Here is a 16,739-nt window from a genome sequence, read left to right on the forward strand (position 1 = left end):
GGCACCCACTCGCGCTTGACTAAGGACCACTTGGGCAAAGAAGGATTAGGCTGGAACCGGAGGTATCTCTATAAACGCACGATTTCCAATACGTGTGTGTATGCATTCCGGCTCTGTCCACTGAAAAGGCCTAGAAGCAAGGGCACACGAGGCCATGTTCAACGGTGCGACCCGGGAGGACCTCCAGGTTTGCGCCCCTTCACGGCCGGCCACCCCACAGTCCAGGGCCATCTCGCGATAAGCCCGCTGCGCCGCCTGAGCTTTCTGCAGAAGGGTAAGCGGCGCCCTACGGCGTCCTAGCGAGAAGGAGGCGACGGCCACCGGGTCCGCGGGAGTCAACGCCCTGTGAAACGCCGGAAACCAGACGCTGAGAGTCGCTCGGGTGGGCGGTGACGTAGAGGGAGGAGCGGGAGCCGGAGCTGGGGGCGGGGCGTCGGCGCTCCTCCGCTTCTTATTGGGCCTGGCCGCTGTTAGTCTCGGCCTTCCGTCCCCACCATTTCCGCGCGGGCCGTCAGTTAATTGACGGGCGGGGCGGGGCTGGGCAGGGCGGAGTAGCGACTTCCGGTACGGGGAAGAGAGTTGAGCCCTAGGAGGGGCAGCGTAGTGGGAGGAGGAGGAAGAGGAAAGGGCCGGGCGGCGGCTGCTGTAGGTGGAGGCTGTAGGTTGTTCCGGGCGGCGGCGGCTCTCTTCCGAGCGGACGATGGACAGCCAGGGCAGGAAGGTCGTGGTGTGCGACAACGGCACCGGGGTAAGCTCGGGACGGGGAGGCCGCGGTGGCCACGGGTCCGGGCGCGGAGATGCGGGGGACGCGCCGGCCCTCGGCGCCCGGCGCTGCATCCCTGGGCCTAAGGGCCGTCGGGGCCTAGGGGCGCGGGGCAGCCCTTTCTGCCTCACGGGCGTGGGGAGCAAGGGCCTCGGGCTCCCAGAGCCTGCCGCTCCCTCAGCCCTCCGGGTCGGGGCGGCGGGCGCGGCCGGCACTGCGCGGGGATCTTGCCTGCTGCCCCGCAGGGGCCGGCTCCGCGCTCCCAGCTGAGCAATTTGGCTAAAGGGTCGAAGGGTAGAAGACTAGGTTTGTGTGTTCGAGAAGGGCTTCTTTCCTCTAGGTCGCCGGTGTTTAAAAAGGGGAAAGACCAGAGGCCTTCCGCTTCCTGTGTAGGTACCGAAAGGGAGGCAGGAAACGGGCTTAAAGAAAAAAAAAGGAACTGCTGTCAGTGCAAGCCTCAGCCCTTTAGCAGTTTTGAGGGGTTTTTTTTTGATGGAAGTGGAGGCCAGATCGGCAGTGCATAATTTACTTTTTGTTCTGCATACCGAGAATTTGGCCCATGGGCGGTTCCGCAGACACCAGCATGTTCCATTGAATGATCTTGGAACATCTAGGACCCCTCAAGGGGGCCGAGTGTTAAAATTCTACTGACCTTGGGGGAAGTTAACCAGTTTTGGCGCCTCTCTCCCCCCCGTTTTAAAATTTTTTAAATTCCTCACCCGAGGATATGTTTTCCTTTTTATTTTATTGATTTTAGAGAGAGAGATGGAGAGAGAGAGAGAAACGTGAATGTGAGAAACATCGGTTGTTTCTCCTACGGGGATCGAACCCTCAACCTGGGTATGTGCTGGGACCGGAATCCAACCCAAACCCTTCGGTGCATGGACGCTCCAACCAACTGAGCCACACCGGCCAGGGTCCCCGTTTTTTTCCTTATGTGCAGATTACAGATAATGTTGGTCTTTGAGATTCTAAAATGCAAATAATTGTAAAAATCTGAGTAAAACACTGATTAAGATTATTAGAAAGCTGTTTCTTTCAACTCCCCCTCCTTTGAAAAATGTATTTTGATCAGCCAAGTCAGCAAGTCAGAAATGTTACTTGTTTTGGATGAGTTCCATAATGATAATTTTCTCCTACATTACAGTGATGTCTAACCATTTTGGAGTTGTATGTTTTGTGACTTTTCTCCCCCTTCTTCCATAAATGTGACATATGAATTAAAAAAGACTTTACTCGAACCTTAAAACACTTTGCAGACTGGATTGTTGAGGGGGGAAAGACCTAATATTCACTGCCATAATACTTCCCTAAACTTTAAGCTTTATCTGAACTTAGTTAAAAATGGTCTTGAATAATAAGGATGTTATCATATAATGGAATATTTTTTAAAAAAGAGGCAGATCTGTTATGTAAAGTTGTCTTAAGATTTATTAAGTTAAAAATGACTCATGTGTATGCTTTATTAAAGATATCTGTATGCTCACAAACTTGTATGTGTATATGAAAGTTTTGGAGGGATACATAAGAAATGTTCATACTGGTTACTTGTGAGAATAGGGATAACGGAATGAGGGAAAATGAGGACTTCATGACTCTTGAATAATGGGAAAAATGTTCTTTGTTTTTTTAACAAGACATGTACTATAAAATTATCTTTAAAGAAACTATAAACATTTATTACTTTTACAGTTATAACTCAGTTAAAGGTACTTTAAAAAAGATATTAGTCTCAAATTTACCTCTAAATAAATTTAAAGCTTTAAAAATTGAATTTAAAACATTTTGTTTTGTGAATATGCCAGATATTTAGAAACCTGAGCCAGTTGTGTTTTGATAGATTCCTGTTCTTTGAAGGGTAACGAGCCCTGTATTTGTAATGAGATTTGTGATATTCAATTAGAATAGGAATGTTAACCATGAGCTCATTTAAAACAATTTTTTTAAATTGGCTTTAGAGAGAGGAAGGGGGAAGAGGGAGAGAGAGGGAGGGGAGGGAGGGGGGAAGAGAGAGAGAGAGAAAAGAGAGAAAGAAACAGAAACATGGATGGGCTCCCTCTTGCACTCACCCTGACCAGGGGTGAAACCAGCAGCCTGGGTATGTGTCCTCACCAGGGATTGAACTCACCACCTTTTGGTGTATGGGACGTCACTCCAACCAGCTGAGCTCCACTGGCCAGGGCCATGAGCTCATTTTTATGTTACTATTTCATTAGTTTAGTTATGTTAGGAAGCTGATTGTATATTATCTATTAGTCATATTCTAATTCATAATTTAAGAATCTTGTTCTTCAAGACAAAAAAATCAGTCCTATTCCATATATAGGAAAAAGGGTAGCTAGTTCAAGCAAAAATGTATTTGGTGTTACATTTCTTATTTTTAAATTTTAGTTAGATTTTCTATAGATATAATCGACTTCAAATGAAGAAACAGTTCTGATACAATATGTAGTCAGGAATGCTGTGATATATCTGAAAATTTAGAGGAATAGAAACCACTTAGATTGTATATTCTATTTTATAGTCGTCTTGATTTTATTTAGTTACCCGAAGGTATAATGAATGATTCTTTTACAGTTAAATATTAAACAAGATATTAAAATTTAATTTCTAAAAAGTTGTGGGAATAGTTGTTACCCTAAAGCAACTTGCCTCTTACACGTTTGTTTTAGGTTTTAAAATTTTAATTATAGGCAATTTGAGAAGTTGATGACTTTTTTTTTTAGCTCCTCTGGCAGGCGAATGCTTTAAGAGCAGGTGAGTTCTTATGATCACATGCCAGATGTTGGTCCTTGTTCTGCTTCCTCACTAGCCCCTAACCAGTTTCTTATCAGGGCAGCCTAGAGGAGGAAAACTCATCCAGTTCCAATAATTTATTTGCTTTATCCTCATAACTGTTCAAACCTACCACTTAAAATAGAGCCACTGGAAGTGGACAGATAGGGGAAAATCTGGAATCTTCTTAGGTTAAGGTGCCTTTCAAGAGCTCTGCCCAGGCCCCTGGTGTTGTGTATTCTGCTACCAAACTTGAGTAATTTCATCAGCAGTGAGTTATGTTTCATCACCAACAATGAAGACAACGGCCTACTGTGTGACTGGTAGTTTTTAGGGTCTAGTGTAATGCTAGGATAATTATATTTTCATTTAGAATTCACATTTGTAGTTGGGTATGGCCTGCTTTATCAGGCTTTTGCTAATTTATTTTGTTGAATTTAGAAGTGTTTGGAATAGAAATAAATCAAAAACAAATTTGGTTTTACCCTGCAAAATGCTTTGGAATAAATAGAATGAATATTTTGGCCGTGTAAGATCAGAATAATCGCTATACAATTAAGTTAATACATCAGTACCATTACATAAAATTAATAAAGGAAAAATACAAATATGATAAGCCCAAGTAAAGCTTTATAAATTTGTTTATTTTTTGAGAGGAGAAAGAATCTTTTAGAGGAAATGTAGAGGAACTTTTTTTTCTTTCATTTTTGCTTGAAAGAACATTATACCGTTCATGTTCTTACCATTTGATGACTCAGTGGGAAGTAAGGGAGCCAGTTTAAACCACAGTGCTATGAAGAGGAAACTATATATGGTAAAAAGCTATTTCTTAAACACAGACGTATTGCACTCAATGAGAGAACTAAGTCTCCAAGTCTTAAAATGATTGAAGTGGGGGAGGAATTTCAAGGTTTAAATGATACCAAATGAGTAGTTTAGAAAAAAATATTTTTTTTGCATTTTATCACATCATGGTTTAGATGTAGATTTTTTAAAATACTGACTTTTTTTGCAAGAAAGGAAATGCCAGATTGTCTATTTTATTATTGTCTAGTTTATGTTATTGAGAAATAGGTTTTATATTATTGAAAAATAGCTTATATTGAGAATATAATTTTAATCATATTCTTGTTATTATAGCTGTCATTGTTTTCACATTAAATAATGTGAAATAGTGCAGTTATTGCCATTTTAACCGAGTTATCTAATACCCTATAGGAATGCTAGCACTAGATTACTATGGCAGCAAATGCTTCCAATAAACTACTTAAGCAGAATAATCTCCTTAACAAGTGAATGATACCTTTAATTTGAGTTAAAGCCACATTTCCCTTTTTTGTAAAGCACAGGAATAGTAGGTTTGCAATTGTTTTTGTAGTTTTGTGGTGGGAGGTGGTGGTACATTTTTGACCTATCTCAGGCACTTTGGCAAACATTTTGTCCCTTGAAATATTCTCAGATAAGAATTTTAATATATGAACTACTCATCAGAACAATTATAATCAGAAAACACTGAGTGATGTGATTGTTTATAGATTTGCCATGTTGCATGTTTCTGAATGTGAGGCCTGATCTGAATGAGAGGAGAGGCATGTCAACCTTCCTAACCTCCTCCCTGTACCAGGGCTTGACTTATGCCCCTATCCAAAGCTCTTCCTCCCACCTTCAACTTCTATTATGGTTTCTCACTTAAATCATTTGTTTACATTTAATATGCTGAAAATGGCCCTTAGAGACTTATTGATTCTTTTTTCAGTTGTTCATTTTATAGTTTTCCTTAATAACATACTTATATAAGTGAGCATTTTTAGTCTGGAGTATGGACACTTTTGACACACCCACTGTCCATAATCTGTTCATTACTTTGAGGTAAACATAAGAACTTAATGTCTACATAGTATTTACTTTCTATTTTTGGAATATATGTGTAAATTATGACTAATATTTATATTAGTCTGGTGATCATGGCAGATTTTATTTATGTAGAAATTTCAGTATGGCCAGGATAGTAACAAGAGTCTCTATCCTTCCATGTCATTTCAGTTCATATCAAGTGAGCTAGATTTTGACTTAGTTCCATTCCAATCCGGGCAGTGTCCAGCATGGTCCTGGCAGGGATGGGGAGTCCCTCATCTTCATCAGAAAGCAGTGAAGACAAAGGAACTGTGCTCACCACCAGAAACAGAGGGCAGTGATGCCAAATGCCAAAGAAGCAGATTAAAACAAAGCCTCAAGTCCACTCACCTCTAACTCATCTTCAAAAGCCTATTCCTAACATATTGCAACTGGCCTGAACACTTTGCCAGAGCTCCTCCATGTACACCAGAAGTCCAAATTCTAGAGTGGGGAGGGGCAGTATGCAGGAGAGGTTACCTAAAAGTTCCCAAATTTAGGCCCCACAGAGAAGTAAAACACTTCACTGGTGGATATCAGATTTCCAGAACTCTCTCCTCCTTCCACCGGGACCACAAAGCACCAAGAAGCAGTGGTGACAGTATGTCAAAAGATGGAGCCCTGGTCGGCTGAGAGGCCATAACTTGTATTTCTGTGCTGCCAAAAGGCAGCAGCTAAAGGTGAAACATTTCTCAGCAGCCTCCCTGCTAACTTTCCCTCCCCTACCCTGAAGTTTTTAATTGCATTTTTCTTGCAATGTCTGCTCTTAAGAATAAGACTGAACAGACTGTATTATTGGTATAAGAATTGAGAAACCCTTGATTCTATTTTTGGTTTTACTGTAGTTGTTAAATATCCTAGTTGTTAAATCTTCTAGTATATCAGTTTCTTATGCATAAATAGAAGTATCATTAGAATCAATAATGATATGCCCTCATTGGAGAAGTACACTATCTGAATATGAAAATATGTTACCTGGATTACTAAATACATATATCTAAATATAAAACTAAATACCCCAAAATGCCTAATAAATGTTTGTTTTAACATGATGCTAGTCCAAACTCCATTTGATTTTTCCCATTTTGGAAAATGAAGGTGCTTAAGTGGATTGCCAGAGATGAATGCAAGCATGCTTTAGAATTAAAACTTTAGCTCTGTTTATTTTCTAACATCTCTTTTAAAAATACTTAGTATTTGTTGAGTGAATTTGTCCATTCCCAAATACTTTTTTTGAAAAGAATATTTTAAGTTTTTGAGAGAGAGAAAGGGAGGGGGGAGAGAGAGAAACATCGATGTGAGAGTGAAACTTTGGCTGCCTCCTGCATGTCCCCTACCTAGGATCAAGCCTGCAACCCAAGCATGTGCCCTGACTGGGAATCGAACTGGCAATCTTTTGGTGCATGGGATGACGCCCAGCCAACTGAGCCACACTGGCCAGGGCCCAAATACTTCTCGTGTGACCACTGTGTGTCAGGACCTCTTTGAGGCATCAGGATCCAGCGTGAACTGCTCAGCTGAGCTCCCTGCTCTCCTGAGGCTTTCCCTGTAGTAGGGGTACTTAGGCACTAAATAAGCAGTTTATCGGTAAATAAACATGAACTCTGGTAGTAGTCATTGCCATAAAGGAAATAAAATGAGATACAAATTGGATGACGAGTTTGGGTATTTTGAAAGCACCAAAAGTTTAAAATATTGTATAAATGCAAAGTGATACTTTTCAGATGCTGTTTTCAAATGAATATAGTAAATACCTTGACTAACCCGTTTTTACTATTCTCTTCCAGTTTGTGAAGTGTGGATATGCAGGCTCTAACTTTCCAGAACACATCTTCCCAGCTTTGGTTGGAAGACCTATTATCAGATCAACCACCAAAGTGGGAAACATTGAAATCAAGGTAATATTTTATTTATTGATAAATGAGGGTCAAAACCTGTGAGATGTTCTTTGAATTAAGTAGTTTTAAAATATGATGCAATGAAAAGCAAAGGGGGAGGGCAGGATTCTTATATTTTTAATTTATGTAAACACCTGAAGAAAGGCACAAAAACTGAAGTTAATTTTATTTGACTTTAAGTATGGCTTGATGCCATTACTCGCTGAATGGAGTAAAATACTTAAGATTTTTTATATGAATGTGAATTGTAATTTTTAAAGAAATCAGCTTGGCATTTTTATGTTTTTCAATTCCATATATTTGTCATTATATCTGTTAGTGTTCCGTTGGGACCTTAGACTTTTCCTTTTCATGTTCTCATGGCCTGATTCCCCCTATTTTTTTATATAGTCAGGAAAACACAGGATTAAATCTTACTGTTTTCTCTTTTCACTAATGTAGTAACTGATTTTCATAATGTGGAGGGGGAAGCATGCAAGTCTTTATTTGGCCTTGCATTATTATCAGAAAGGGAGAAGAGGGAAGGTTATCATTGCTTACTTACCGTACTTGACACGAGAGACTCAACATTAAGGATGATAGATTTTTCTCCCATATTAAAGGGATTGGAAATCAAGTGGGAATTAACGATATTTTAGAAGAAAAAAGAGAACAGATCAGTCAAAAGGACTTTTGTCATCAATTGACTTAAATTCTGTGGGTGGCTTAGCGGTCAGGTTGGTAGAATTTAAGGGCTCTTTCACTGAATTATGTGTGAACAAGCTAGCATTGTTGATCCTATCTGGACAGTCTTTGTTTGGTAAGACTTCAGTGAACTGTTAGATTATAAGTCATTTGAAATACGAGTTAAGGTGAACCTCTTTGGGACACTTGTTCAAACTTTCTAGGAAGGTGATAATAGGTGGTAGAGATTTGCTACTTGGTAGCTCTCTGCTCTTGGAATTAGAGATGAATCAGCAGTGAATAAAAATACAAATTGAAACTTAGGTTCTGTGTTAATTTTTTAAAGATTTAAAATAGAGAATTATTCTGGCCTCTTGTTATTTTATAGATAATCAAATGGGATACTCAATATGAGTTTTTATTTTATGATCTTTTGGGAAATTTATGGGATTTCTTACTCTCTTTGTGAACTTTTCGTCCTGATTGAGTTCAATCTTAAATGAACTTTGACTTAAAATTTAGTTAACAATAGTGGTAAGGATAAACTTTTTAAATGGAGTTGAAAGTTTTACTTTTTGTTCAGTATCAGGCTTTTAAAGAAGAATATTTTTTTGATGTACTTTATGGACATTAACATTTTTGAGGTATTAAGGTATATCACATTGCCATTTTTATTCTTCAACATAGGCACAAAAAATTACATATCTTTTAACTCCCACTTTCTTGCTTTTTAAGGCCAAGTGATAGAAATGAAAGTAGTCAATATACTAATGAGATGTTTTTTACTAAGGAATTCCCCAGTAGCATTGTTTGTATGGTTTGTTATTCTGTGTTCCGTTGGCTCAGCTCTGTTCAGTCTGCTTAGTCTTTTTAAGTCTTTCAAGTTAAATTGTTCTTCCAGTAGAAAACAGAGAGGCCTGTCAAATTTAACTTGACCGCTAGAGCTTGGAAAAACAACCCTAACCGTACCTCTGCTTACCCAGCTAGACCTTTCCTGTTATCATTTATTTTCTGTAATTAAGGTTCTTAAATTCAGTAATGAATTTAAAGAAACTTGACTTTTTGGAATTCCTCTGTCTAGTGATTGACTTATACTTCTTGTGTCTTGTTAGCTAAAATGTGGTAGACAAAAAAAAACAAAACTGGAAATTTAAATTGTTTAATGAGTTAATTTTCATTCAGGAGTAATAACTGTCCATGTTAATTTGGCCCTAATTATTAACTCTGTAAAATATAGTAGTACTGCATCTGACCTCAACCTAATTTTTCTCTATTGCTTGTATGTTTAAAAATTTCAGTGAGGATTTTATTTAGGCCTTTTCTGACTCTTACTTCTACCTTCTCTCTCTTCACCTTTCTTGACCTGTTGAAGTAGAATAACAAAAAGATGGTAAGTGAGGTTACACACATGCTCTCTGTTTGTTTTCCACTTTTGCTTGGTGGGACAGTAGTTGTTGTTTTGTGTCCCTTTAGTATTGGGGAGGGGGGTATTTCCATATTTTAATTTTAAGTACTTCGACCCTGTGCTTTCCTGATTGCGTACAATGGACCAAACCAGAACTGATTACTAACATAGTTTGAATTGTTTTCCTTGTGTTTCTTATAGATGAATGTTATAATTAAAATGGAATGTGGTGTGCATATTATTAGAAAACAAGTGGCTTTTTATAGGATATGTGTGATCCAGAAGATTGGGGTGAAGTTGTTACATTTGGATAAATTCACTATATTGCCCATGGTTAAATTGAACATTACCTGTCATAGCCTGTATATATATTTGCATCCAGTACAGTATCATATGTTTTTAATAAACAGTAAAATTTAAATATGCAAATGAAATAGATAGTAAAGGGGGGAGAATTTCCTATACTATCCTTATTGATGAGCAGATTTTACAAGATTACCTGAAGATAAATAAGAAAAAGGTGAAAGTCTTATAAGACTTTTCCATAAACAACAGATTCCTCCCCTAAGTAAATGTCGCGTCTTTTTCTTTTGAACTAGAAGCTTACTGGGTGCATCCCAGACAATTTACTCTCATATTTTTCTGTGATAGTGTAAGTACTTCTATAGTAGATTATTTTTAAATTTGTTTTTTAATATTGTTTGTAAACAGCTTTGACAAAGATGAATAGCAGGTATTTCTAGTGATAATATATTTTAACTAGTAACAGTAACTTTGTGGAGTTTTCTTTTGAATAAGCAAAAACATTGAAAAACGGAAATTCCTATAGTTATCCTAAATAAAAGATCATGCCTTTGTCTTAAAATCCTAAGGAAATTTGAGAGTCTACTTGTAGAGAACAGTATAGACTTAATTTCAATGTTTTTTAAGGAAATTCCTTCTAGGAATTTCATTGTGCTTTTAAAGTGTGTTTGCTCTATTTTTCAGTTTTAGGTGACATCGTTCAAATGATTCTTGGCAAATATCTATACTGCTTGCTTTTCATAATATATAAATGCTTTTGAAACAGCATCTCAAAACAGTTATTGTAGTTTTTAATTCTTTCAGGTAATAGGTAATGGTTTAGGCTTAAGGTCTATTGATGAGGTGGGTGGTAAAAATCTAAGGCCTGATTTGATCGCTTATAGCTTGGTTCTGAGATATGAGGGCAAGCTTGCTTCATAAAACGCTTAAAATTTTTGTTTTTGGAAGTTGAAATGTTCTAAGGAACAGTATATGTTTTAGGATTTAAAAAATTAAAAAAATATATCTTTATTGATTTCAGAGAGAGGAAGGAAGAGGGAGAGAGAAAGAAACATCAATGATGAGAGAGTCATTGATTGGCTCCCTCCTACATGCCTCTGACTGGGGATCTAGCCCACAGCCTGGGCATGTGCCCTGACCGGGAAACAAACCACGATCTCCTGGATCCTAGGTTGATGCTCAACTGCTGAGCCATGCCCAGCTGGTCTGTTTTAGGATTTTTTTAATTACAGTTTTAGATACGGATAAATTTAGGTAGCTTGAGCTACTCAGATTTTGAACTAACCTAATAAGTTAAAACTTATTTTCTTCCATTTTAAATGTCGTCTTTGTTGAGAGGGATGGTAAGATACTCAATGCCAGACATTTCTTTCAGTTAGTCCTTTAGAGTACGTGTGGCCTAGAAATAAATATATGAGGCTTTTATTTTTAGTTGGCGTTGGGTCAGACGTACATAAGCCTGTATTCTTGCATGGAATAAAAATTAATACTCTAATTAAATTTGTTGAAATGTAATTGTGAATGCATATTGATTTATGTAAACCATCTAATTATCTAATGTATTACTTTGTAACAACGCAAAGAAAGATATATCTTAAAGGAAAGTAAGTAACAAAATTGTGTATTAAATTATATTTGTTAATGGCCAAAAGTAATACATGCACTTGCAGGTATAGGTGTCACCCTTAACATTTTATTAAGAAGTGTTTAAAATATGCAGCAAAGTTGAAAGAATTTATAGTAAAACTCATAGACCCATCACTTACTTAGATTCTGACATTAATATTTGCTATATTGATGTATCACGTATTTATCCATCTATCCATCCATCAGTCTGTCTTGTTATTTGATGTATTTCAAAGTATCAGTATACTTCTCCCTGAATAATTCAACATACGCATGTAATTAAATAGAGCTCACAAATACAGTTTTAGTTTTGTATTTTCCTATCAGATGATTCTAAATAGTTAATATTAAAGAAGTTTGAAAATTAAGTTGTTAAATTAACTTTATGAAAAACTAGTTGCAACACAGAAAGTTTAGAGAACATTTCTAGCATCTGCTTTAACTTTCCCACCCTTTCTGTTGTTGCTTCAGTGGATTGTACAGAAACCCTTTCTTAAAAAATAGAGTCCTCACCATGGTTTTCTCTCTGATCTTTAAAAAAAAGAAAAAAGTTACTTTTAAAAGTTTTCAACTCATATATGTTTAAACCCTTTTAAATATATCTTACGTTAATTTTGCTGTTCCTTTTATTTTCCCCATGTTTTAAACTTAAGGTGTTGTAGAAAATAGTTGCTATGTCTGATGCTAGTTTTTAAAAAATTCATCAGTACATGTAGAAATTAGGATTATTTGATATCTTGATTAGTTGATTTCTAAAGTAAGTTTAAGTTCTAGGACATCATTAGCTTTATTATACATACAAAATTTGGCTTTTCAAATGTGGGTCATCTTAAGTATGCTCTCATTGGAGACAAGACTTGTGAGTATTCTGTTTCGTGTGTCATAGTTTTCTAGTCTTACACCTTAAGATAAAAAATGTTGCTCATGAGATAATTTTAAAGAATTGTTTCCCTGTGTCTTTTTATATCTCTACAGATTTTCATTCCTCTTGATGAGGCATGTGTAGAAACTTAGTTTTATTTCTAGTCCAGATATTTAGATAGAAGTTTGTGAAATTATTGTAGTTTAGTAAAGAATCCTGGGTTTTTTTGCTTCTTTCATTATGCTTTATAATATCATTTTGATATTTAGTAGAAAGAAATGTGCTGCATGCATTGAGCATTTTTCTGCTAGTTTTTCCCCCCTGATGTGCTATTTCACATATCACAGGCCTTATTTTTTTGAAAATTTGAGCAAAAGAAACAGATGAAACCTCATACAAAACCCTCCAAAATATGAAAATGTGGGGTTTATTTGTGCTAATGCCCTTCTTTTGGAAACATATGTATTAAAGGTAAGGTGAACTTATTGATTTAAACCACATTGTATATAAAAATGTATTAAACTTCGCAAGGCATTGTTCTTGAAAGAAAAAATTTTTAACTTGTGGAATGAAATACTTGACCTGAAAGTACCAGAACGATTAAAATTAATTATCCCCAAATTTAATCAAAATATGGGAATATAAGTTTCTGAAGGTATTTTATGCAAAATTTGGTTTGAAACTTTGATATTATACTTTTCTAGGATCTTATGGTTGGTGACGAGGCAAGTGAATTACGCTCAATGTTGGAAGTTAACTACCCTATGGAAAATGGCATAGTACGAAATTGGGATGACATGAAACACCTGTGGGACTATACATTTGGACCAGAGAAACTTAACATAGATACGAGAAATTGTAAGATCTTACTCACAGAACCCCCTATGAACCCAACCAAAAACAGAGAGAAGATTGTAGAGGTAAGGTTTTAGATGGGATGTGCATGTATATGCTTCTTTCTTTTCCCCCCTGAAAATGTTCTTTCTTTTATGTTACCGTTATTAAGGATAAAGGGAATAAAAATAATTGTTGTTTTCCCCCAGAACCTATTTACTGAGCACGTAACTGTATGCTAATCAATATTCCTAAGTAGGCTATATCGGTAAACGAAACAAAAATCCTGCCACCATGGAGCTTCCATTCTAGAAGGGAAAAACAGCCCCCAAAAGTGACTTAATTGAATGGTTAGTTAGAAGATAGTAGATGCTAAAAGGGGATAAAGAGCAGGTTAAGGGATAACGGGGAGTGGGGGAGGGTTGAATTTATACATAGGGTGTGGTAGTGGTCCTGTGTGAGAAGGTGATGTTTTAACAAAGAGTGAGGGAGTTAGCCAGGATTTATGGGAAGAGCATTTCAGCCAAAGGGAGGAGCCAGAGTAACGACCTTAAACAAGTGCAAGCCTGGCACATTAAGAGTCAGCAAGGAAGCCAGAGTGGAGAGCAACAGGAGATGAGGTCAAAGAAGTAACAGGGCCAAATCATCTAGGGCCTTGTAGGCTGTTATAGGGAATTAGACTTCAAGTAAAATGAAGGGCTGTCACAGGGAAGGGACATGATCAGATTTAGGTTTTTGTGGCTGCTGTGTTGAGAGTAGATCATAAGGAGGCAAGGGTGGAAGAGAGACCAGTTTGGAGACTTTATCAACTAGTCAAAAGATAATCATTAGGATTAGGGGTAATAGCAGTAAAAGTAATGAGAAGTGGCCAGATCGTGAGTCTGTTTTGAAGGTAGGGCCAAGAATTTTCTGATGCATTAGATATGAGTAAGATGGAATGACTTCAAAGGTTTTGACATGAGCAATTGGAAGGATGTGTTAGAATCATAAGTTGGTGGGAAAAGACTGAGATAAGTAGAACAGGACTGGGGTGGGGGCACAGATGGACCAGGAATCCAGTCTTGGACATGTTAAGTTCTCATTGGACATCTAAGCAAAAATATCAAGTAGATTGTTATATATTTAAGATCAGGTTGACGAGAAAAGTGTGAGTCTGAGGATTTAAATTTGGGAGTCATCAAGATGTAATATGGCTCACCAAAGAAGTGAGAGTGGACAGTGGTTAGAGAGAGGGCTAAGGACCTGGGAAACAGGAGGACCTGTTGAAAGGAGATCGGAAAGGTTACTGAAGTAAGCAGTTGCAGAGAGTAAGACGTCTACATTTTTAGTAGTTTAGATAAGTGACTTTTCAGAGTTGTCTTTCATTTTGTTATATATGAGGTAGAAAGTTTTAATAACTATTTTAGTAGCTTTCAGTTACTAATTAATGTAAATATTTTGTATTATTCTGTGTCTGTATTTAGATGTTGGTGGAAATTTTGGAAGGGGTTTAGAAGAGATTATTGTTAGACAATATTTTTAAAGTCTAGATTAAAACTCAATTTTTGTATTAAGTGGTCTGACAATGTAAGATCATGGTTTTAGGTACAGAATCCACAACATTCCTTATGGTTTACAGTTTATTACTTTTTATCCTCCTAGCTACACCTAAAACTGAAACAGGAGCATGTGCCCTGACTGGGAATCGAACCCCGATCTCCTGGATCCTAGGTCGATGCTCAACTGCTGAGCCACACCTGGCGGGGCTAACTGATGAGTTTCAGAGTTGTAAAATTTAAATTCTATATAATTGTGATTACGGTCAGTTGTCAAATTTCTAAGTAGGTATATTCAGAGTGGTAGTTAGCCATGCTAGTCAAGGAATGCTCATTATAGATGACAGAAAAACTCCTGCACGATGTTTCCAGCCAACCTGGACTACAAGGAATGAGCATGGTTTTGACTAGAGAGGATACTAGGAAATTCCTTCTCCCTCCAGTGGAGCTACAGCCTTGGCTCAAGTAGGGAAGGCAGGCTCAGCAGCAGCTAGGCAGTTCTGTATCTCCCAACATTAAGGAATTGCTGCATTTATTTTGTTGTCTCCCTGCCCTATTTTACTACCACTTTTTTTTCCTTAAACTGCTAGAGATAGTTTGTCTTTGAATTAAAAGATATTTCCCTTAAGGGACATCAATTAATAAAGGCTGTTCAAATGCAGAAAGCTTTCTTTCACTCTAATTAGCCATTAACTAAAGCACTCAGCAACCTTTGCTCTTGTAGGACTTACAAAATGCTTGGGGACTCAGGGTGTATCCAAAGATCTTTCCCAAAACGGAATCTCTGTGAGAGCAGAAGTTAATCAAGGCGCAAAGAGCTGAAGAGAATGGAGGGCTCTTTGAGGCCTTTTGATTCTGTTTTGGCCGAAAACATAAGTAGAATATGTAACTTCAAAATACCAATATTTTTTTCTTTGCTTTTGCATTTTCAGGTAATGTTTGAAACTTACCAGTTTTCTGGCGTGTATGTAGCCATCCAAGCAGTTCTGACTTTGTATGCTCAAGGTAGGTGAAGTTTAGCTTTTAGGATAATTAATTCAGCAAACATTTACTATGTTTTATGTCAAAGGAACTTGATTTTTCAATAAGTTGTAAATCCCAGAAAAGCACAGTATTTATGTATTTATTCAGGTATTTAAAAATATTTATTTAAATATTTTCACAGTTTCTAAAATTTGTCAAATAAAATACATACATTTTAATTTCTAAGTGAAAAAAGATTTCTCAGTTTTTTAAGAAGTAGTAGGTTCCCTCTTTTAGATTATTTTGAGCTAAAAAACTTTTTTTATGCAGTGGAGAATGAACATGGAATTTGTCATCAGAATTGGCAGTTAAAAAAAAGCAAATTTAAAAAAATTAGTATAAAAACATGCGTGTCAGATACATTATATATATACAGGAGAAGGTAGACATTTGGGAGTACCTTCCTAACTTTTGATTTAATGGAGGGGCTCCTAATATTTTCTTGGAACTGCAATTAGTAACTGCTTCCCTATCTATTGGGAATAAAATATTGGTCATGTGGGGGAGAGCTCTTTATATTCTGATGGCCTCATTGAGAATTGTGGGACTGTCAGGTAGGTGCCACAGTGTCTGTTAGGCACTTGAAATGTAAAGATAACCTCAAGTCTCTCTGGAAAAAAGATATAGAAACAGATAATTTTGATTCAGCACATTAGAGTTTTCTGAAGGAGGTGACACATGAGCAAAGTCTCAAGCCCTAGTACTTAATGCAGCAGCGTGTATGACATAGTACTTAGAAAACACACTTTAATATTAAGGTGAGCCATTTGCTTCTACACGTGGATTAGTAAAAATCACCATGTAAAAATACATACTGGGTTTTTTAAAGCTGCCTTGAGTACACATGTAGATACTTAGAAAATACTTAGGGGAACTAAATGTGGCATGTACCTTACACTCTTGTGTAGAGGATATGGTGGTACGTAAGCTAGACATGGTCTTCTTGCCCTTAAAACGATTACTGTCCGGCTATTAGTAGTTTCTCTTTTGAAGAAGGAATCATAATTCACTTGTTACTTTACCAAGGAGTGATTGTCTGCATCTGGGTAATGTTTCATTAAAGTAAAATAAATTTCATAATTGATTTTAGAAAGTACTTCGGAAAATAGACCTAAAAATTTTTGAATCTAAGCTTTGAAACTGGTGATAATAGTTCTAT

General features: G+C 37.2%; 1 protein-coding gene across 1 annotated transcript in view; it reads left to right on the top strand.

Moving 5' to 3' along the window:
• Positions 1–644: 644 nt before the first annotated feature.
• Positions 645–16,739, top strand: part of ACTR2 (actin related protein 2) — a 32,491-nt gene continuing 16,396 nt past the window's right edge. The window contains exons 1-4 of the mRNA XM_016224221.2: positions 645–748; positions 7,219–7,329; positions 12,893–13,108; positions 15,490–15,562. Coding sequence (XP_016079707.1) covers positions 701–748; positions 7,219–7,329; positions 12,893–13,108; positions 15,490–15,562 — 448 coding nt within the window. The 5' untranslated portion in view covers positions 645–700. The remainder of the gene's footprint in view (positions 749–7,218; positions 7,330–12,892; positions 13,109–15,489; positions 15,563–16,739) is intronic.

Source organism: Miniopterus natalensis, chromosome 13, assembly GCF_054644295.1.
Source record: "Miniopterus natalensis isolate mMinNat1 chromosome 13, mMinNat1.hap1, whole genome shotgun sequence".
Taxonomy (NCBI): domain Eukaryota; kingdom Metazoa; phylum Chordata; class Mammalia; order Chiroptera; family Miniopteridae; genus Miniopterus; species Miniopterus natalensis.